The following is a 22,436-nucleotide window of genomic DNA, read 5'->3' as shown; positions in this document are numbered from 1 at the left end:
GGTGAATTAATGTGTAATGCAGTGGTGATGTAGACCGTACTAACTGTAAGATGTATAAATTAATTTTCACATGCAAATTGACCATGGCAAACACTCAGAGAGTGAATACTCAGGTGCTGCAGAAAACACTTTCTGCACTATACAACATTAAGAATTCTGGGAGAGTTAAAGATTTCAGTATAAAACAAATGTTTAAAAAATCAACAGAAGCCATATTCATAGTGTCTTCACATTAACAACTGAACAGTAGTAACTGGCAGTTTGTAAGACTAGGAGTGCATTTACCTACTAACAAAACAAAGTGACACTATGAGATGTTACAAGAGACTTGTATGGGAACTTGGCTGTTTATTTAGAAAGTTGAACAGAGTTCTTCCTGGAACTGTTTTGGAAAGAAGGATTTAAATTTGGAAGGTTCATTTCCAGATTTTCTGTCTCCTTAAATGGTTTTGTTAAACCTAGAAGAGATAATGGGGGGAGAGAGCTGGAGGCAGCAGCACTATTAACACCATTTATTGGAAAGAGGTAGGGGGAGGGAAAGCTGTGATGTGATCCATCTGGTGGTAGAAGTCAAACAATAGACCCTGAGGACAGGAAGGTTTTGAGTTGCTCCCTTGGGCAATGGATTGGTGACTCCATCAACACCTACACACTGATGATGCTAGACATGTTACTGATAGCTTTTACCTGTCTGCAAGACAGGCAAAATCCCATTCAAATTTATTCTTTTAAATCCAGTCACTTCAATTCAAACTGAAGCTCTTATAAAAATGAAACAATAGAAAATCAATTTAAAAGTCGTGTATCTGTATTATTCTCTTGCAGTATGCAAGCAAACATCAATCTGTGCAACTCCCAATGTTCGATAAGTCCTATGTTTAAACAACTGAAAAGACACCCCAGCTTTCATTTAATCCAATACAATTTCCCTCTCACTTTCAGTAACTAAACATTTTGTGTGCCACTCACAAAATCGTTAAAATGCAGCCCCCCTCTTGCTTGTAATTATCAGGCCCTCAAAAAATAATTCCATTTTAAAAGGCATGAAACTTTTCCCAAGTTAGTCCAGTGAAAAGGAATAGAAACCTGTCAAACCCAGACAACAAAGACTTACTTCATCCTCATAGTTGTGCCTTCAGTGTTACCCTCAACAGGTTTGATGCAGTCTGTTTGGTCCTTCAGCCTGAGCCTGCCCACCATCTGCGACTTCTTTCAATCCAGTAAACAAGCTGAACCAGTTACATGTTATCCACTAGCTCTGCTATGGCACTTCAGAAAATAGCCTCCCGTTCCCTTTCAGCAGTGGGGCCTAATCTGTTTCGCCAATTTGTTACTGACAAGGATTAAGGCTGTCAGTCAAAATTTGCCAGCCAAATGGATGATTTGCATGTATTTCTCTTTCTGACTGCCTGACTAGCCGGCATAATCTTCAGTGCTGAGTGAGTGAATGCGTGTGACAAGTCATCTCCACACCCTGACCCACCCCCAGCCCTTGCATTAGAACTGGAAACCCAGGCCACAGATTTTGAGCTCCTCGGGAAATTTTTGCATAGCACACAAATCAACTTTAGGATATATCCTACTTGTATTCTTTTAATAAGTAGATTTCCATTTCAGGGTGTCTGCACAAAAAATTCAGAGCAACCCAGATCTCCAAGTAAGTTCTTGGTTTTGATAGATGAGATAAACAACACTTTTTACAAAAAAAATCTGTCAACTAACGCAAATCTTCTAAAGAAATGTGCTTTAGTATAGTGACACATTTTCTCAAATCTGGTTATCCATAAAAACCTTTGAACACACTGTAAGCCCTGAACGGTTACAGACCTTGAATACTGTTTTTATTTTTTACGGTCTTTATTCCATTTTTCTTCTGAGCAATACTATAGAGGCTTTTAAAACACAAATGACAAGCAAAGCTGCTTGTTTACAGTGCAACTCAGGGGAACAAACAAGCACTGTTTTCAGCTTGTGTCCAGCTCTTTGAAATTGTTTGATTTAAAAGGTTAAAAAAAACTACCGGTATGGGTACCTTGTACCGAAAGAACAGAATAATTAAGGTGTTTCAGTTAAATGTCAATCTAACAAAGTTCAAGGAGCCATTAAGAGTCCCTCTTGTTAATTTTTGACACTTTCAACAGATCATTCCCTTAAGTCTTTATCTGAAAATTACAGATGTTTTCTTCCTTGCTGTTTGTTAATTCTGCTAAGGCTAGTGTAAATGTCAGAGGTATATTTCTTATAGGCACTACTTATTGGTTTATTTCAGACCTTATTAAACATTGTATACTTTGAAACAACTGTTTCAGTTCTTTATGTATAAACTGCAGTGTTGGTTCATCTTCAGGTTTCAGTTATTATCATGCTTGTTTTATATTTATTTTTATTTGAAAAACATTTGTTTCTATGGTTACTTCCCAAGGTCTCCTGTTTAAGAGTACTGTATTTTCAACACAAAACACCTGGCCTTGGGATTATTATATGGTAATTATAGATGAATCCTTTAACTAGCTTTGCAAAAAGAATTAACCTGTATTATACATTTGGAAGAAAACAGTCATATGTCCCAATTTTTTCTTTCATAATGCTTCTTCCAGAAAAATAACCAGATATCATACCTGTATACTTTCTAGGACTCTTCTCAGTATGGCAATCAGCAAATTGAATTAAGCTAAACCTTTTTACACCTAACATGAATCAATTTTCCATATGCTGTCAGTAAAAACAGCCTCAACCATGCACGTTTTCTAATGACGTGTGCTTTAATCCAGCTTGCACAGGTATGGAGAATAATTCTGAAAATGATCTTCCACCCATCTGTCTCTGCTGTTCCCGGTGCAATCTTTATGATAAATTAATATATCTGGTGCAATTTGCAGGTACTAATTGAGCAGTCTGATGCGTGGCACAAAAACACATTAGTCATTTAGCAGCCAAGCGCTTGCTGGCTCTGTTGTTTGTCCTGCCTTTTTTATTAAGAATGGAGTGTCAATACGCTAATCATATGCTCAGTCACAGAACAATCAGTGTGCTCAGCGTTAGCAAGCTGCCCCCCCACAAACCCCTATTACAAAAGCATGCACACGCACACAGTTAAAACTGATAAGGAGCCTGGCCTTTTACTAACCTCAATTATAAGGGGGATGTTTCCTGGTCAGTCTAGTGGGTAGTTGCTCGTCATTGATCAAGTCAGACATTGTTTTAGAAAAAATAAATTAATCTGAAAATAAAGAAGTCTGTAAAAGTAGATCCTAATACACAGCAATCTAAACTAGATGCCCATTCTTTAAGGGTTTTTCACTCTTTGAGAAATCTAAGGGTCGATGCTCTAAATCACTTGAGATCAATGAGTGTAAACAAACGGACAGCTGTGTAAATTCTGTGGCAAAGCTGGACATTATAATTTCACCTAACATGCCACCCAGGATTAGAAACACATGCATTAACAACTTTTCTAAAACAACTGTATTTCGCTTCCACTTAAAGCAGCTCTTATGAGTCTAACATCAAAGAAATACTGTGTATAATGAAATTTCCATGTGAATCAGAAGAAAACAGACAAATTAATAAAATCATTATAAAGGAAAGATTAAACACAAAAGTGTTAGGGTAACTATCTCAATATTTATTAACATACCAAAACCATACCTCCAACACATTTTCTGTCAGCTTATAGTGGACACAAAGTTTAAAAAAAGGACCATCTAAAAAACTAATATTACAGAAGATCTATGTGCCACTATAAATGTCTATGTATGGTTTGCCATAGGTAAGAAAAAAATGTGGACATAACATGGTGGCGAAAACTTTATGGCTTTAAGCCCTTAAGCAAATAAAGCAAAGAAGAGAATATAACTTCTTTAATGATTATAAATATTTATAAAACAAAACCCACAATATATATCAGATTTCATAGATTTACAGTGCGCAATTGAATCTCATTCTATTGACTTTGAAAGTTGGCTTGGTTTCCCATCACTTAAAAATATCAAAATAGCCTCACATTTCTCCTTATAACAGTATAATTCCGAAAGACCTTACTTTGTAAAATGTGCTGCGATAGCTACAGATGCCATAGAACAAATTTTCAAGAATCGCTTTCAAAATAAGAGGTAGACGCGCAATGGGGCGCATACAGTCAATGAGCCTATTCTGGTGACTGAATCCTTGAGGCACTGTGATAGTCAGATTCTCACAGTGAAATTCACCATTGTTTGGAGAAGCCAATGTGTGGGTTGAGGACAGGAGGGGACAGAGACAGTGCTCATATACCAGCAGGGGACAAGCTGAGTATGCCACAAAAAAGAAGTGGTTCTTGGCACAGGAACTACTCTTTTTAGGTGCTTTTTAAAAAAATAAGCTAAATCTTCTCAGAGCTTCCTGTCATACTTTTCAATGATAAAATAAAATTCACAATCTGTCAAAAAAACAAAGATGAATATGAAAAAAGTTTTACAAATTTTCATGATTCATAGAGTTGAGCAATACTCATACTTGTATGAATTATGCAAATGTATGAAAGTGAGCAACCTGTGGATTATTCCGTTACTTCAATCAAGACACGTTACATGAAGCATTCTCATGAAAACAGTTTTTATTCAGTTTCAGACAAAAGCTGTGAAAAATGCTCTTAATTCAGTTACAATAAGCTAGCCTTTTAAAATAAAAAAAACCCTAAAGGACTTGTTTCTTTTTTATGTCTATTTTTCCTATTTTAAAAATGTTATTGACATTGAATAAGGCAAACACAAAGACAGCTCTCATTCTACATTTTGGTCCTGACAGTGAAGCACACAGGATTCCAGTTTAAAAGAGGATTAGGGAAAAAGCCCATTCAGCCTGGCTATATTATCTGGTCATGGGACCCCAGAGTAGCAGAGACGAATCTGAGCCAACAAACCAGGTGAGTAAAGTCAGGCCATGAGAACATGTATTAAGGTAGGAATCCTGTTGTCAGGCTGGTCACATTAGCTTTGTAATTGTACCAGGCATATTTTGTGGCCCCTACTGCCCTTGAGAGATTAGTGGTAAGAGGCTGGATGGAGTTCCACTTCACTGGGGGGTGGGTGGCAGAATGTGCCTCAGTCTGTGTAACTGAGATTAACAGATTCTGCATGGAAACAAAATAAACAGATGCCAATAGGGAAAAGGAAAAAAAACATAACTAAAAGGATAAACCTCTGTTCAAAGCTGCATGAAATTACTTTGGTTGAAGTTGTTGTCCAACAGGCAAATTAAGTTGGGTTCCAAAAGCTAAACTGCAGAAATAAAATCAGTGCTCGAATATGACTGTTTTTAGAATTTGTAAGTCTTCAGTTCTGGTAAGAGAATTATGGTAGGCCATGTTCAGCAACAAAAAATATTCGCACAAAATGTACAAAAAGTTTCCACAATCACCATTTGAGTAAAGGTGCTTGAAAACTGACGCGTTCTTTGAGGCTCACATTTGCTTTCCTGATGTCTGTTTATTTTCTACATGCAATACTTTTTACGTCACAGTTGAGCTGTTGCCTTTCATGATTAACCATGGTGTATTTTATCATTGTGCCGGAACTCATATAGACTGCGAACTATAAGCTGAAGGACACCTAAGGAATAAGCTGAAAAACCTACATTGTTATTCTATGTCCTTTAAAGAAAAGAGCAAATCAAATTAAGAGTCATGTAGACATTCTACAAGAAAGAACAAAATATTTACTTTGCTGTTAAAAGCATCAGCTGGTTTTTAATTAACAAGGGAATTTTACCACAAACCCATTTGAACATATTGGATTTGCTCGAGCATTATAACTGAATGTCAAATGAAAGGAGCAGATTATGTTTTAGATGGGAGGGGTTATGGATGTGAAAGGGTTTTGAAATTCACTGGTTCCTCAATTCTTTGTCTATGTACAACTAATTTTTCATCTAAATTTCCATTTCCATAGAAGGGGAAAAAAAGAATGATTACTTTTCAACATCTCATACATCAATAACTTTAAAAATGGAAGTGCAAATGTGAGATCCTTCAAAAATCTTTTTCACCATTGAATTGCACTGTTCTCCTTAATAGCCATAGTTGAAATAATATGTTAACAGAAATTGCACTTTTCTAAAAAGTAGGTTGATGTGATTTTTTTAACAAAAGTTCCCGAGCTTTGCATGTGGAAAAATTAATGTTACAATATGCTCTCTCATTTTCAATATTCATCTTCACTCAGGGAGTGAAAAATGAAAAACAGATGAAGGATAATGCCAAGCTCATTTACAGTGTAAATTTAGATTGTCCAGATGATTTGTCTAATGGCATTAAGTTACACAGGAACTGTATTTTAAAGAAAAGCTAATCCATATATTTAAATCATGAGTGTATGATGCTCAGTACTGAATATTTATGATCATGGTAGTGATTATACATATATTAATTCCTTAAGATGACTTATAACATCATTACGGGACAAAGTAAAAAGTAATATTCATAGAATAATATACAATAATTTACATTAATAATTCTATGACAGTTTGAAGTTTTAACTTTTAAATTAGATCATTCATGTTGTGCAAGCACAAAAACAAAAAACTTAAATGGAGGTGTGACCTTTTATTAATTTCCTCCCTCTTCCAAGTTTTCCTCAAATTAAAAAAACAGATTCTTCCTAGATTTCCTCTGCGAAAATCATTTTGATTTTTTTTAAAGCAGACCCAAAACAAACAGAGAAATTATAAATCAAGTCGATGAAATTAACCCTAACAATGAACAGGTCAAGCTGTGCCGTCACAGGACATTGCTCATGGTTAACCTGCTTGCTCTTTCACAGGAAGATCCAAGGAGCCGCGCCGCAACTTTTATCACCATCCTTTACTGCTAAGAGACTTTGTTTCATAATTTTCTGCACACTTGAATGTTCTGAATGTTCATAGCTTCTTGTACTTTAACAGAGGACGTAATTTAGTAAGCCAAGTGCTATTACTGAAATACCGCACCATAATGTCATGCTCGACAAATATGACAATGCAGGTCCGTGAGTGACCAGCAATCTTTCCCCTCTTCGAAAGTCTTTCAGCATCCACTGCCATTAAAGGCTAATACATCACCATTATGACGCATCCCTTAGGCACCCATTTATTACATACATGAATACTCCTGTAGAATGCACTAGTGTTCCTTTTGCTATGATATTGTTTCCAAATGACCAGTCGATGCATCTATCACTGCCATTTTACCACATTAGATGGAACTATCATCAATGCTGCACATTCCCAGTGGGAAATAAGAAAAAACAGTGAAGGGATAGCCAAGGGCAAAAGAGAATTTAGAACATGTAATGAGCGGGCCAGGGGAAAATTTGGCAGAATCTTGGCAAATAAGTGAAAAAAAGGAATAAGATAAAGATGTATAATGAAATGCAAAGTATCATGTTAGATTTTCTCACCATTACCCTAGTCCTGGCATGTATTTAAAGTTAATTTAACCAGAGGAAAGCATGCGAAGAACAGGAACAGACTAAGAACAGCGCCTATTTACCTTATGAAGAAGGAAGCAGCTGCAGAGGTTCCTTGGGTGATGGCAGGTGGACCCACTATGTTCTGACCTGCAGGCAAAGGATTGGACTGAGGAGCTGTTTGCATACAGTTATTCACCCTGGTACTGGCAGACTCTGTGCTCAAACTTTCCTTCCCATTTTCTCCTCCTGGGGTTGAAGTCTGTGGAGAAATAAGCACAGCAAACAATTACTGGATTAACAAAATTGTCATCGGAAGTGACCCACTTCTTCTGTCAGGCCCTCTCTTTAGGCAAGATGATAGGGCTTTCTCCATCAATGGCAAATGCCACCAATTTTCAGATTTCCACGCAAACAGAGAACCTGATTATCCATATTTTAGCCCCCTAAATGAAGAATCGCAAAGTATTTGATATGATGTTTTAAATATTGTTTAAAGTTAATGGATATCAAGAACTAAAGGCCATATATTTCCCCAAAATTTTTGAAGGGGGCTTCAAACTGCTTCCATGCAATGTATAGGTTTGCCTGTTTATATGACCTAATTAAAGCTCCTTGCTAATTTTTTAATGTTATTTCACAAAATACATCTAATTGATATCTTACTTTTTATACAAAAATAAGCATACGTTCACTTATCCGTATTAAGGTCTACCTGTCCAGCAGAAGACTCTTCTCAATCTGGCCCTGGTAGTATAAGCCTGGGCACTGACACTTCAGAAGCAATAATGAGAAGATGAGTCCTGCAATTCCTCACATTGGAAAGGTTTACAACCATGACTAGTCATGGACTAGCTCAGTGAGCCTGAACTACTTTGGTTGGGATAATTCACACTTAAACAAGCTGACAAGCATGAAAGAAATGGAAGCGAGACAAACGGAGTGCTCTCATTGCTGCGTTTCTCATTTGGCCACTGGCACAGCTGCTTATCTCTCCTCACTTCTACCTGTCACAAAGGATTTTGCAACACCCCCCTTGCTGGAAGCCACCACTTGCTACATGTATCCAATATACAACTGGTCCCCCATTACAGGCCTGACTGCATGACAGCCAATGGCACATAAGTGTCACTTTGCTTTTTTTGTCAGGTTTCTCTTCACACATTTTAGTTTGCTCATCTTCCTTTTTTTAAATCATGCAATATTTCAATGCTTCAAAGGGTGTTCAAGTGTTTTGTTGTTTTTTGTTAAGGGACCAACTTTGTTCCACCAGACAACCTGTTGGATAGTTCTGTCGAATCCTGAATCTCAAATGGGTGTCTAAGGGTTTTCATTCTAACTCATAGCTAAACCTTACTAAACTCACTTGTTACTGGCTTAAAGGGACCAACCTGACACCTTGTTCCCTTCTTCTTGAGATGATGCTTTAAAGAGGCCTTGAAAACCTGCAAATACTGTATATTGGCACCTCCAGGGCAAGGAATGGACATCCATGTGCTTGAAGAAGAGTTTTTATACAAACTACCATGTACTATAATTAAAACTCACTCTCAAATTAACAACAAAATACCTCCACCATTCTTTTTTCTAGAGACATACCTTTTTGAAGTGTTCAGAAAAAAAATGAAATGCTTTCAATTCCAGAACAAAATGTGTGCTAAATAACAGGGTGAGCAGAAGAACTATCATAAAGCCATCAGCTTTGGAGAACTCAACACAAATTGCTGAGACATAGACTAACTGTTTAACTCAATGCAAATTGCCATAATGCTATGATTTCATCATTGCTTGCAATTACCAGAATCTACTGAAAAAAACAATTTTAAAAACTAAGCACTAAACTGATTCAAAGCTGAGAAGTGAATAGTTGTTTTTAAATGAACAGTCCAATTGCAATTTAATCTGGACGCATGTTTTTCAGATGTAACACTGTCGATTAAATTGAAGTTCCTTCTTTTTTTTCCTTTAAAGCCAATCTGGATTAATGTTAATGGGGCCAGCACATGGTGCAGGGGATTATCAGCACAGCAACTGCTGAACAAGTCGTTAAGTTGATTATTCAACAATTTCACTGTTTGTACATGGTGGCTAATAGGATTACAGCTGGATATCTCATCAGTCTATAGCAAAAAGATGACAATAGGAAATAAAACGCTGATGTTCCTGAAGATCTGCCAATGGCAGGACAATGATTTTTTCCCCAGACATACATCTTATTCTACGTGCAGCAACTTTAACATTAGAGCGACATTCGACTTCTTTTACTATATTACCTTGTGGGATCCATCTCATTTCTTTGCTATAATAAATGACACTTGGATCCTTGTATAAATATATAGCAGCAATAAAGCTACCAGAAAAAAAACACAGGCAATACAATGGATGAGTGTATCTTGGAGAAAAATAAAAGAATCCTTTTTTTACATGCCGCAGGGAGTAATATGTACTCAGGCACTGAGTGATAGCCCATTTTATTATTCTCTGCAAAATAACTGTCTTATTAACATAATCTTCAAGTCAAGCAAGGCAAATTGATTACGGAAAGAATATAATAACTAAAGCAAAAGCATATCCTCTCATTAACCAAGTGAACATTAAAATGGCATTTCAAGACCCTGAAAGATAAAAGCTGTTATTTTTCCATTTATTAACTGATTAACATTACAAATTAGTTTTTTTCCCAAGTGTTGGTTTGTTTTTTTTTTACTTTTACAAGTTGTGGCTACTATCTAGAAAACAGATTTTACTTCTAAATTGCATTTGTGTATCCAAAGAACATTAGTCACAGGATTTCCCATTTGAATAGTAAGCACAATTGAAATGGAAATTGGTTTGCACCACAAAATGAACAAAAAAAGTTCAATAGTGCTTTGAATACATGCAATTGGAAAAATAAACTTCCGACAGTTCTGAACAATACAAATATTCATGATATACATTCATCTTTTGCTTCAAACCTAGCTATTCTGGGCCTGTAATTTTCATTCCAACCATTTAGGTTTTGTTAAAAAATCATTTCACTGACTTCTCTTCATCTCACACCCAGTCCGACTGTCGTTATCTTCTTGTTGTATGAAAGAATTCCATCAAGATCTTCTGGATCTTTTCTGAAGTTAAAAGTGTAACTAATTAAAAAAAAACTTTGAACACTGCTAAACAGTTTTTTGCCTAATGAAATTATGTGTACAAACTGTCTTTGCACTGAATATTAAAGTAAATTGAGGTAAAAACTCAACATTCTTTGCATGCACACAGTCATGATGAAAGAGAAGGATAAGCAAAAAGACTAAAATCCTATAATCAAGCACACATCAAAGTTAAAAGATAATGATAAATTAGACTGCTAATTGAGTCTCAACAGTCTAAAGAGTCCTATAGCAATGCTGGATCTCACATGCTACATCACGTTGTCTTTATTGTCTAAACATAGACTCTCACCTGTCCAATCAGTGTAGTCAAAGGCTAGTCTGAAGCAAAACAGGGTGTTAAGACCTATTCACAAGGGCACCGGGTTAACAAGAAACAAAGGAAAGAAAGAATGGAAGGCTGCCAATAGCAATCAGCCATCTTCCTCTTGGGAGCCAGGAGTTCTTAGGCTACTTTCTCTTGCCTTAAAAGCTGCAGAGCCTCAGAAAGAAAAAGGGTCCTGTGTCCCCTGTCTGTTAATTAGGCCGGCAATGTTAGCTGTGCTGGGTGTCCAACGTCCATTCCTGGCTTAGCCGCTGGTAATGAGACTCTGTTACAGATCAAGTCCCTTCTGTCTGCTCCTGATTTCAGAAGGCTCTACAGACACCAGTCTTATACTCCTGCTGCTGCAGACAATTACAGGCCAAAGGGGTGCATTCCCCTCATCAGACCTTTGGCAGTAAAAGGGCAGCCTATCTTAGCTCTTGCACCTACAGGGGATACCCAGCAACCTTTGATCCCAGTGGGCATTGTACATTATTACCAAGAGGCGAATTAATTTGCATGAATTTTAATCTACAGTCGTCTTGTGCCGATCACGAGTTTTCATAAAAAGGGTTCCATCTGAAGGTGAAACAGGTTTAAGTTATGAAGGACTTTACACCATTGCTAACATGAAAATCTAATATATTGCCTATGTATAAAAATGCACTTGCTGTTGTGGTGCAAACGCAAGTGGTATTTATTTTGGATCCCAGATGAAATAGAAGAGCTTAACCACAAAAGAAAGCACATTAATGCAAGAAGAACTACTGCTGTATATATAATAGTCTGTTTAGTTTCTGAAGGAAAAAAAAATTAAATAAATGTCACAAAGATTAAAAAAAATTCAGCTAAGTTTAATTTGCTTTGATTGGCAGCTTTACGGTTGCCAAGATAGGCTCAGACTCCAACACAACCTTGAGTAGGATGATGAAGTTAGAAAAGAGATGGATGGATGATTTTACTTAGATCACATTTTCTACAGCACTCACATATAGGGAAATTTGGTTATTTTCCTCCCTGTAATAAAGCTTGCAATGGTAGGCAGAACACCTGGTAGAGTCTTATCCACTCTGATTTAGTCTCATGAAATGAAGCTACCCACTTACTATCACTGACCATAACCCTGGCACAAATTGCTGTGTCTATTTGGGTGATTCCATTTGAAGAGAAAAGTGTGAAAAATTAAACATTTAACTTGTCACTTTAAGGTTCACAAAAAATGTGTTCAGGGTGCTGATAGTAAAGTTGAAACTGTCAATTTTCAACTCAAAAACAAAACAGGTTTAGTAATTAAAAGAATTTTGAAAACCGAGTATGAAAAAAAAAGGATAAAATAAACAATTATAGAGAGAGTGCTTGAACACACCGCAGTGGCCTCAGGTGACAAAAGAAAGTCTCTGAGGGAAAGCATGGAATAATTATTAAAAGCGAATTTGCTTCTCCCCAAGCTCCATGGCTGGCTGCCACCTCAAGCCAGCTGTACAGTAGCAGACACTAACACAGATGGCCATCAGCACCTTGTGAACCAGAAGCCAAGAAAGGTCACCTGATGGAACAACTAGGGAAGGAATACTCGTACAGTATCAACTGCCCATCAAGACAATTTCAGACATAACCTCTGGGTGACAACAGTCTCTCTACAGGAGACATTAAATGTTAGAAAATGCAGTGTGGTTGAGGCATCTTTAAGCATAATTTATTGCAAATTTATTTTATATTTCTTGTTGCACATATTCTTATATGCATGTGACATGATATAATATTGTTTCATGCTGCTTGTAATATTATATATCATGCTAAATGACAATTGAAGAAAACAAAAAGAAGTTACTCAACCACTAATCTCTGCCCACAAAAGGCTAGATTTTCAGGGAGATCAGATCCCTTTTAAGGTGTAGGACAAAGAAGAACCTTCTAAGAGCCTTCTAATATGCAAATAGCATATATTCCTTGAGAAGGAAATACAATTGTAAACTTTTTTACTGTCATCCCCTTCTTTACTTGCCAGGGCTAAAAATAAGGTTTCTGTGTAATTCCAATTTATTTTGAAAGAGGACTACATTGTAAAGTATTCTGAAGTCCAATGTTAAAATGCAATATTTTATTCAAAACCTGGATGTCAAGACTGACACAAGAGTGAGCTTGATCCTGTAAACACCAGAAAAAACTGAAGAGAACAAAATAACTACTTTGATTGCATAAGTGTTCAGATACATGAACCCAATACTTGGTGGAAGCATTGTTTCACAGCAATTTTACCAGCTTTATAATAATAATAATAATAATAATAATAATTGCTTACACTTATATAGCGCTTTTCTGGACACTCCACTCAAAGCGCTTTACAGGTAATGGGGACTCCCCTCCACCACCACCAATGTGCAGCCCCCGGATGACGCGACGGCAGCCATAGTGCGCCAGAACGCTCACCACACATCAGCTATCCGTGGGGAGGAGAGCAAAGTAATGTGATGGGGATTCATTCATAGATGGGGATATATTCATATTATTAGGAGGCCAAGATTGGTAAGGACCAATGGGAAATTTGGCCAGGACGCCGGGGTTACACCCCTACTCTTTTCGAGAAACGCCCTGGGATTTTTAATGACCACAGAGAGTCAGGACCTCGGTTTTACGTCTCATCCGAAGGACGGCGCCTGTTTACAGTATAGTGTCCCCGTCACTATACTGGGGCATTAGGACCCACACGGACCGCAGGGTGAGCGCCCCCTGCTGGCTCCACTTACACCTCTTCCAGCAGCAACCTTAGTTTTTCCCAGGAGGTTTCCCATCCAGGTACTGACCAGGCTCACACCTGCTTAGCTTCAGTGGGTTGCCAGTTGTGAGTTGCAGGGTGATATGGCTGCTGGCTTATACACTTGCTTGGTGCAATTCTGCCCTTTCTTCCTTGTAGATTTGCTCAATATCTCTCAATGTTGCTTGGGGTTCTCTAATGGAAAGAGAATTTCATATCTTTTAACAGATTCATGTCAGAGATTTGACAGGGACACTCAAGGCTGTTCAGAGCTGTGGTAGCTCAGACGGTAAGGGTGTCTAGCTCCTGACCGGAAGGTTCTGGGTTCAATCCCAGGTAGGGGCAAGCGATGTATCTTGCTCTAATTCCTTCCAGAAAGCTCCCAGGTCCATCAGTCTGCTTTCCAAATAAGCAATCCTTCCAGGGGTAATAGGCCGGCCGGAGTGTGATGCTGACCCCATCACCTCTACCTCTAGTGTCGGATGGTTGAGAAAAAAGGCTGTGGGCTTTTATGGCCTGAAAAAGGGACCTAACCTACCTCCCTCAAAGATGTTCAATTTCTTATTCTTAAACCACTTAAGTTTAGCTTTGGCCATTTGCACTGGGCCATTGCCCTGCTAAAAGGTGAATGTTTGTCCCAGTTTTAGGTTTTTCTCTAAGATTTTACAGCCACTTTCTCATAAGTCTTGACATAAGTCCTAACCCCCGCTAAAACGATACAGAACATAATGCTGCCACTACCAAGCTTGACAGTATGGATGGTGCGGATTAAGTGATATGCTGCAATGGGTTTGAATCAGACGTAAACCTCTGTATTTAGCCCAAAAAGGTCTAATTAGCCCAAAACGTTCTCACCACAAAAACTTGCCATACCTATGCAGCATCAAATACAGTAGGTGCTTTATTGGAAACCCCATGTGGGATTTGAGACTTTTCACCAGTTCCACACAAGCCATCTTTGTGGCATGATGGGGACATTGCTGATTCATGGACATTCTTTACCATTTAGGCTACTGAACTGTTTTAAAGTCATATTGCCAACCGTGACCAGTAACCTCCTTGTCTGGATGTTCAGTTTTGAAGGATAGCCTGATCTGGGTGACTTCCACTTCTTAATGACAGAATTTACAGTGCTCAAGGAGATGTTAGTGTTCATGTTTTAATCTCCTTTTTTGCACGATATGTGCTTTCATACAACAATATCCCTTATTCCCAGACTTATTCTTAAAGTGTCTGGGTCTTCGTGGTTGAACCTTTGTTTGAAATTCACTACCTGAGAAATTATCATCACATAAACAGGTATTTTTAATTCTGAAATCTTTTTGCTTTTTACTTTGAATGTGTGAAGTAGGTTGTGTACATAATAATTGCTACAAAGAGTCATGATGATGTAAGTTTTAAAGTGATGAAATGTAAAAAATATGCTAGGATTTAAATATATTTGTACAACACTGTATAGGTCTTTAATGTTTTCACATTTAGATGTTAGGATCTGTTTCAAAATTATATTATCTTGATAATCATTTTAAATTGTCTGGGTAAATTTCTGCAATCTGTTTCAAAGTAATTTCAACAATGAAAAATTCTAACAGGAGAAAGCATAAGAGTTAAACTACAGCAGTGCAGTTTTATTTCCATAACACCGACTGTAGCTCCCAGTTTAAGATTGCCCTCCACTGTCAGAAACCAAATGCTCTGTGAGATTTAGAAAAAAGAATCCATGAAGCAGAATGTGTGCAGCCTTAAATCTCCCAGATGGATGTCAAGGGCTCTTTTCACTTCAGGTGAGCCTCCAGTTCCATCTGTTGGCTTTTTCTCCTTTCTTCAAACCAAAACCACAGAAATTTTCCAGGGCTTTGGGTTCTCCCAACAAATTTCAAGTTGCTCCATTAATTTCTGTACAATAATGATGCCTCAGGCCTCCTATCTTAGACTTCTCTCCAAAGCATTGCTTGTAACCAGAGCTCACTCTCTCTTTGTCTAATTGCAGTGTTTCACTTTCCCTGAAGTAATCAAGTTTGTTTCATGAATTAAACTGGCAGGCATTTAATAATAAACCCACTCCCCCCCAGCATTTCAGGTTTGTTACATCTCTGAAACATCTTTAAATAAAAGAAAAGTATTTAAAACTTACACAAAAAAGTTTCAGAGGAACCTTTATTAAATATCCTGAAGGAGTCTACTCATCTCGGAGGACAAATGCATCTTTGAATGTGGATAGACTTTTCTTTCTGCATGTACAATCCAATGTGACTTTCATCACTGGAAATCTCTTGGCTAAAAAGCTAGCAGTCTTGCTCTTTTAGAAAATCGGCTTGGTTTTCACTGTTTGTACACTGTTAAAATATTATCTGGTTAAATTATAACTGTCACTGATATTTGTTCCTTACTCACTTTCAAAATCTTTCAATTCTTTCAGCAGAAGATGTTTACTATGTGCTGTTGTCTGATGGTTATTCAGAGCTTCATTTTTTGCTCAGTGTTTAGCCTGATATTTGTCAGGTCATTACTCTCTGAAGAGGTGGTAATGGAAACCACAGCTCCATCAGTCCATCAACAAATACGCTACAGAGATAGAGGGCGAGAGCTGTCAGTTACAGAGCCACTCTATGTCAAATTAAAATGAACACCATATAAAATAAGAGAATTATCCAGTGTATGTTATCCTCTGTGCCAGACACTCTATGAGGCAGGAGGACAATACCTGAGATGCAGATAGGTTTATTTCTGAGCCAGAGTACCTGCAGATTTGTTTCAGTTGTGCCATCAAGGTTGAAGATTTTGATTTGACAAGGATCTGTATCCTAGTTGCACTATTCCATCAACAGTCCTGTCACTGAGTGAACATCCTACCATAGGGGTCACCAGAAGTTCAGTGCCTTTCCATCCTTGGCCTATCATTCCATAATCATTTGCAACATGCTGTGGTGTGCTGTGTTTTTCTTTGGTCTACTTTAGGTTATGTGGTAATAACCTTTGGGAAGTAGACTGTAACCTTCAGCATATGACAATATGGTCATCAAGTTATACAAAGAAATGAATTGACGATTCAGAGTGAACACTCACAAGAAGTGGGAAAGCAGTGCAGTTTTTATATTCCTTTTTTATTATATTTATTTCAGAATTTTTTAATCCTGAAGGCCCACCTCTTTCTCCTTTTACCTTCAAAATAAAATAACATATAAAAACTATTTAGAGTCTACATACCTGATTTGTGTTTTTTTTATTACATTGTTTAAAGAAAGCACCTTGGTCTGCCACAAGACTTTTGACTAGGAACAAAGAATCTGGAAACTAAAAAAGGCTGTGCACAGCATTATGCCATTTCAAAAGAAAATCACATTTCACTGCTATAGTGACAGAGAAGCCTGTTCCATTTAATAGCCTGAAAAAAAGCAGGGGTGGTAGCTGATTGCTGGGTATACAGTTGGCACCCTCTGAGGAATCTAGCAGGCTTGCGCCAAACCACACCGAGGTTTGATCAGGTGCTCCTTGCACAAGCAAAAGTACCTCCAAACCAGCACAGAGCCAATCTCATTTTATGGCTTTGTCATGCTCTTTAAGTCTTGACTGAGGCATAAACCAGAACGCCTTGGCCTAATCTGTAAGGCAATACCCATCCTTTAATAATGCATGAGTTTTCCCCAATTTAAAATGAGGATCATATGGGAAAACAAAAAATAAATTTAACTTCTTCTTCACCCTAACCCCTCCCCCACCAGCCACCAAAAGCTTGATTGAGAGGGGTAAATATTTTATTCACTAATGCTTTAATGCAGTGTTTCCTTAAAAACAGACAGTTATTTCAAACCATTTACTGATCATGCAGAAATGGTCCCCACCCCACATTACCAGTATTAGTAATCTCCCCTTCTAATCAATGATTACTGCTCACTCTGGAAAATTACCTCAGCTTTGACTTGCGCTTCCATTTACATATCCAATAATCTTGTCATTGATTTATGCGCCGGCACCCCCTCATTATATGTCCATTACAGCCGGAGTACTGATACAAAATCGATACACAGACGGAATGGAAGGAAAACTCAGCCAAATGAATTTAAAGGACATAGATTTTCAGCTATGGCCCTTTTATTATGGACTGTCAGCAGGAATATATCCAAAGGCATTTAACAGCTGCATCTCTAAATTTACTGAAAAAGCCAGTGCTCGTTTTGTATACAAGTACCTCATTGCACATTAGAAATTCCAAAGCCCCTGTGACTGCTAGCAAGATATTGTCTGCTAATATGATATATTTTTCCTGTTTCAGGGAAGACTAGAGATTATAGTTTGTCTGGAAACATGATGCATCAGGACTCAAATAACATCTGTGGATAGAATATATTTAATCATGTCTTGTAGGAAGACAGGCAGAGAGGATTGAAACTGTTGTGAAACTTTCATCATTAAAAATTTTCCAGGCTCAGAAAATCTCCCATACATCTCGTCATGTGCTAACCTTACCGTCACACACTTGATTGTACAACCCTCGTACACTAGACATGTTTCTATCATCATTTATATTGGTCAATGACAGAAAGGGGAGGCCAGAACTGGTAAAGTCCTTGGGTTAAGGAAACGCACTTATATCCATCGTCTTCCTGCTTTCTCCATATTTCAGCTTAATCAAACCTAACACCAGTTACATGAACTTCAGCAATGTGATTCTGGAGGTTCAGTCACACCTCCGTGTTCATTGGTGCACGACAAGTCATTTATTCAACAAGATGGTTAGACGTGGATTTTAATGCATTATTTGTCCTGTCATCTTTGATGGGCCCGGGCCTTGAACTGAGAATGAGGAGGGATATGATCACGACACCCTACAGCACTGTCATAACTTATCTCATAAAGAAACCAAATAGAAATTAAGTCAAAATGAGTGTTTATTATATAAAGGGAGAAAAGGCTAGGCATCTCCTTAGCAGCCAATAGCCATAAGAAAGCAATCTTTTGCAAACTGAAAAGGATGTCATAAGATTAGTAAAGTAGTTGTGTGAAACCCAGTTACAGCAAGGGTTTAAGGTTTCATATCACCAGCTGAGTTCAATTAACAAAGACTCCAAATGGACAGGGACTTTATGTGTTAGCGCTCCTGAGAAATTTCTAATCTTTTGATTTCATTGCTGTTTCTCTTCACAGGATCTATATACCTATATACCTATTCTCCCCAGTTAATCATTTTAAGACAAAAAAAACAAATCTTCAAATGAAAAGCCTCTGTCTCAACATTGATACAACAGATAAAAGGATGAGTTATGAACAGGTTGTGAAAGGCAATGGCAAAACAAATAAAACGGGATTGCCTAAAACTGATGTTCCTAGACCAAGTGTTGTAAGATTTAGTCAACTATGATTTATGATTCACATCTGACTAAAAAGTGCCTAGCTATGGAAAAGGATTTGAAGACCTACCAGATATGCCTGAGGAAGGAAGTTGTTGACTCTGGAAATGCTCCACATGCCCTCTAGGTACTGTTGTGCTTGGATGGTGACAGAACTCAGCGTGCTGGTCAGGGCTCCTGTCCCTACAGTCACCTGGACACTGGACTTGGGGATGTTGCTCACCCCCTGTGGCCAGCCCAAACCTTTCCTTCTGTCTGCAGTGGGAAGGACAGAATGAGACTTTCCAGGTTGCTTGCCCGGCTGCATGGTCCAGTCCTTTGTAGAGGAGAGAGTGACCAAGCTCTGGGGTCCAGCTCTTTGGGGGATGCTGGAAAAGGCGCTGCAAGGTGGGAGGTCCGGCATGTCTTTTGTGCCCACCTGGGCAAGAGCTTGGACCATCTGGAGAGCTTCGTGTCTCAGCTGGTTGAGGTGTGCTGCACAGATGTCACAGCGACTTTCATCCTCATTCCAGCCTCTCTGTGAATACTCAGGCACTTGGAGCTTGTCAAAAAGGAAAGCAGCAAAGCCTGGATCCTGAAAAGAGAGTTTGCAGTGTCACAATGAGGCTACATGTACTCATTAATGTGGAAAATTAACAATACAGCAACACAAGGGTTAACATAAGCAGCTTTCCTGCTATCTTGTTTCAATATTCTACCAGATCTAGAGATTTTCTTTTCTGTCCTTTGAGTAACAGGGTCATTCAGCATATTCTCAAGCCTTCTGCCCTTGTGAATATCCAAAAAGGTTTTCTCTCTTCATCCCAGCATAACTGCGTGCTGACCTATAGGGCACAAGTTATTTAGACTGAGATAGAATCCTTTCAGCCATAGCTAGAGACAATCAAATTGTAAGTGTTTGTGCCAATTGCACAGCAGTTACCTAAGTATAGTAAAGGGCTAATTTAGGAAAAATAAAAACAACTGAAGCTAGAACACAGATAGCTGGGGGTAGAGGTACAGAAATTAAGTCTGACAAGCCAGATTAAATGTAATGATTCCTAAGGAAATTTCATCTTATCCTCTTCATGACTACACGGTTGGGTTTTAGCTTTAGTTGTGTTATAGTCAAATCCTTTGCAACAGGTGAACCTGCATTAGTGCTTCACACATCACTGGCCCTGATGGCCTCCAGCAGTGCTCTGAAGTAGGGCCAGTTGACATGTCGCAAAGGGATGCTGCTGTTTGCACCCTCATTAGATCTCTAGCCACCCTACCAACTGACTGACTGGCACTTTCAATCCGGGGGGAGGACAGATCCACTGAATCATCTCTTATTCATAAATGATAAGTATTTACATATGATAAAAAGCCCAGCGTGAAAATAATCATCCGCTATGAAAGGCAGAGGCTTGTGGTGCACCTGATAACTACACATCCCCTCACACTTATAATTAGCCACACTTCAAACAGTCTCGCCTGTCTGTCTCTCTCAATGCCCAGGAGAGAGGATGAGGCCAGAGCGAGTGGCCCCTGCTGCTCCTCAAAAGCACCCGGCACGCGACACGATTTCATTGAAATCTCTTAAGAAGCATAAAAAGTCAAGCCTAGAAGCATTCAGGAGAGCTCGATAGGGCCCTAATACATAAATGTTTATGATGCCTCTGCTCTTCAGAGCCAGAGCAGTAATCAACTGGAATGAACTGCAACTACTAGACACTAAAGGCAAACAGCAATCTCAGTTTGCCATTCGTTTTTAGACCCCCACACACTAAACAACCTCAGCCAGCTCTCGTACAAAGTCTTAAATGATAGAACAGAAGAGGCATTCTCTCCAGAGAATGGAATAAATCACATTATGAGGGTTAGAGACCAGTCTCACTAAAGGCCTCTAGATAAAAAGTTATTAAGTCAGGCCAGCCACATGGTAGGTGAAACCATCAAAAAACATGGGGCAGTTAAAACAGTTAGCCAACAATTATCCTCCTCCCTTCCCTGATGGAGGCTATAAAAGATAATAGAAACAAAAATATATTTTGGTCTGTTTTCTACAATACATAAATGAGTGAGATTTGCTAACCACCAAAAATGTCTTCATCCTCCTACTGATAAAAGACATTTTTTTTTGCTTTTAATTAGTCTTTCATTTATCCTTTTTCGTTTAAAAAAGTACTTTTTATACCTCTTGGCAATAACTGCGCCACAGGACATATACAGTGCTTTGCAAAAGTATATAGACTCTTCCTGTTGTGCCCCATTTTGCTAAATTACAAGATAATGCTTACACCTTGTCTTGATCTTAATAATTTATTCAACACTTAAATGTTCAGACTGTAGCCTTTAAGGGTTAGATGTTGAGAAAATGTCAGCAAAACAATTTGTGAACACAATATTAAGTGGAAACACCTTTGGCAGCAATTACAGGCATTTTTTTTTAAAGTATGTTTTGGTAAATGTCTACCTTTGCACACCAGCTTGGGGTAATGTTTGCCCATTCTTCATAGCTGATTGCTCAAGCTCTCTCAGGTTGCTTGGGGATTGCTCATAGTTTTAAATTCTTTCCACAGATTCTCAATAAGATTCAAATAGTGACTATGACATAGCCACCCAAGGACAATCATTTTCTTATTCTTAAGCCACTCCAGTGTATCTCCTGCTGGAATGTGAATTTTTACTCCAGTTTTAAGCTGTTAAACTTATTTTGGGCTTAAGTCTAGCAGTTTGGTCTCATCTGATCATAACAATGCAGGTGCTTTGTTGCAAACTTCATGATGGCTCTGAGATACTGGCATATTTTCAGTAATGTTTTCCATACAGGTTAACTTTGTGAAGTATATCTCCACCATTTAACTTTTAAAGTTGTCACAGTGGCATCCCTCTGATTTGGAGGGACGGCATGATCTAGTTTTGCAAGTGACCATATTTAACCTTTGCAAGGAAAACAGAAAAATCACTGCCAGTAGTAGTATGTGAGAGAAAGTCCAGAAGCTTTCACATCGAGGCTGTGTTAGGAGCTTCCCAGAGCCATATGTTTAATACCACATCCCTTCCTTTCATTGTTCACAAGTAATTAATTACAAAAAGTGTAAATCTTCACTCCACGTATAAGTCAATCACTCACATCCCCTCCACAAACCCCTACATACACTCAGGGCTATGCAGAGAGCTTAATGCAGATTTAATGCAGATACATTCCTCAAATTATACCAAAAGGCCAGCCTAATGGTCTTGTGTGTCATTTCCTGAAATAAAAAAAATGTTCCAGGAAAGATTGTCAGTAAAGCTATCAACAGTCTTAATGAATGAAGCTTCTTGAAAATAATAATAATAAACTTTATTTTAATATAAAGCCTTTAAAGGTGGCTTCTCAAAGCGCTTAACAGAATGACAACAGCAACAATTAAAAATAAACAAAAAATACACGCAGAATACACAGAGGAGACAGTAGATGGTGGTACTAAATACAATAGGAGCAAAGGGGTA

General features: G+C 38.2%; 1 protein-coding gene across 3 annotated transcripts in view; it reads right to left on the bottom strand.

Moving 5' to 3' along the window:
* kif26aa (kinesin family member 26Aa) overlaps positions 1-22,436 on the bottom strand; it is a 132,385-nt gene that overhangs the window by 50,978 nt on the left and 58,971 nt on the right. For all 3 annotated transcript variants that reach the window (XM_088648541.1, XM_088648542.1, XM_088648543.1), the window contains 2 exons: positions 19,045-19,548; positions 7,505-7,683 (listed from right to left, as the gene is read on the bottom strand). In XM_088648541.1, coding sequence (XP_088504667.1) covers positions 7,505-7,683; positions 19,045-19,548 — 683 coding nt within the window. The remainder of the gene's footprint in view (positions 1-7,504; positions 7,684-19,044; positions 19,549-22,436) is intronic.

The sequence above is a fragment of the Lepisosteus platostomus genome, chromosome 10 (genome assembly GCF_059453375.1).
Source record: "Lepisosteus platostomus isolate fLepPlt1 chromosome 10, fLepPlt1.hap1, whole genome shotgun sequence".
Classification (NCBI taxonomy): Eukaryota; Metazoa; Chordata; class Actinopteri; order Semionotiformes; family Lepisosteidae; genus Lepisosteus; species Lepisosteus platostomus.
The sequence above is the reverse complement of the archived record's forward strand: the minus strand, read 5'-3'. Positions and strand labels throughout refer to the sequence as shown.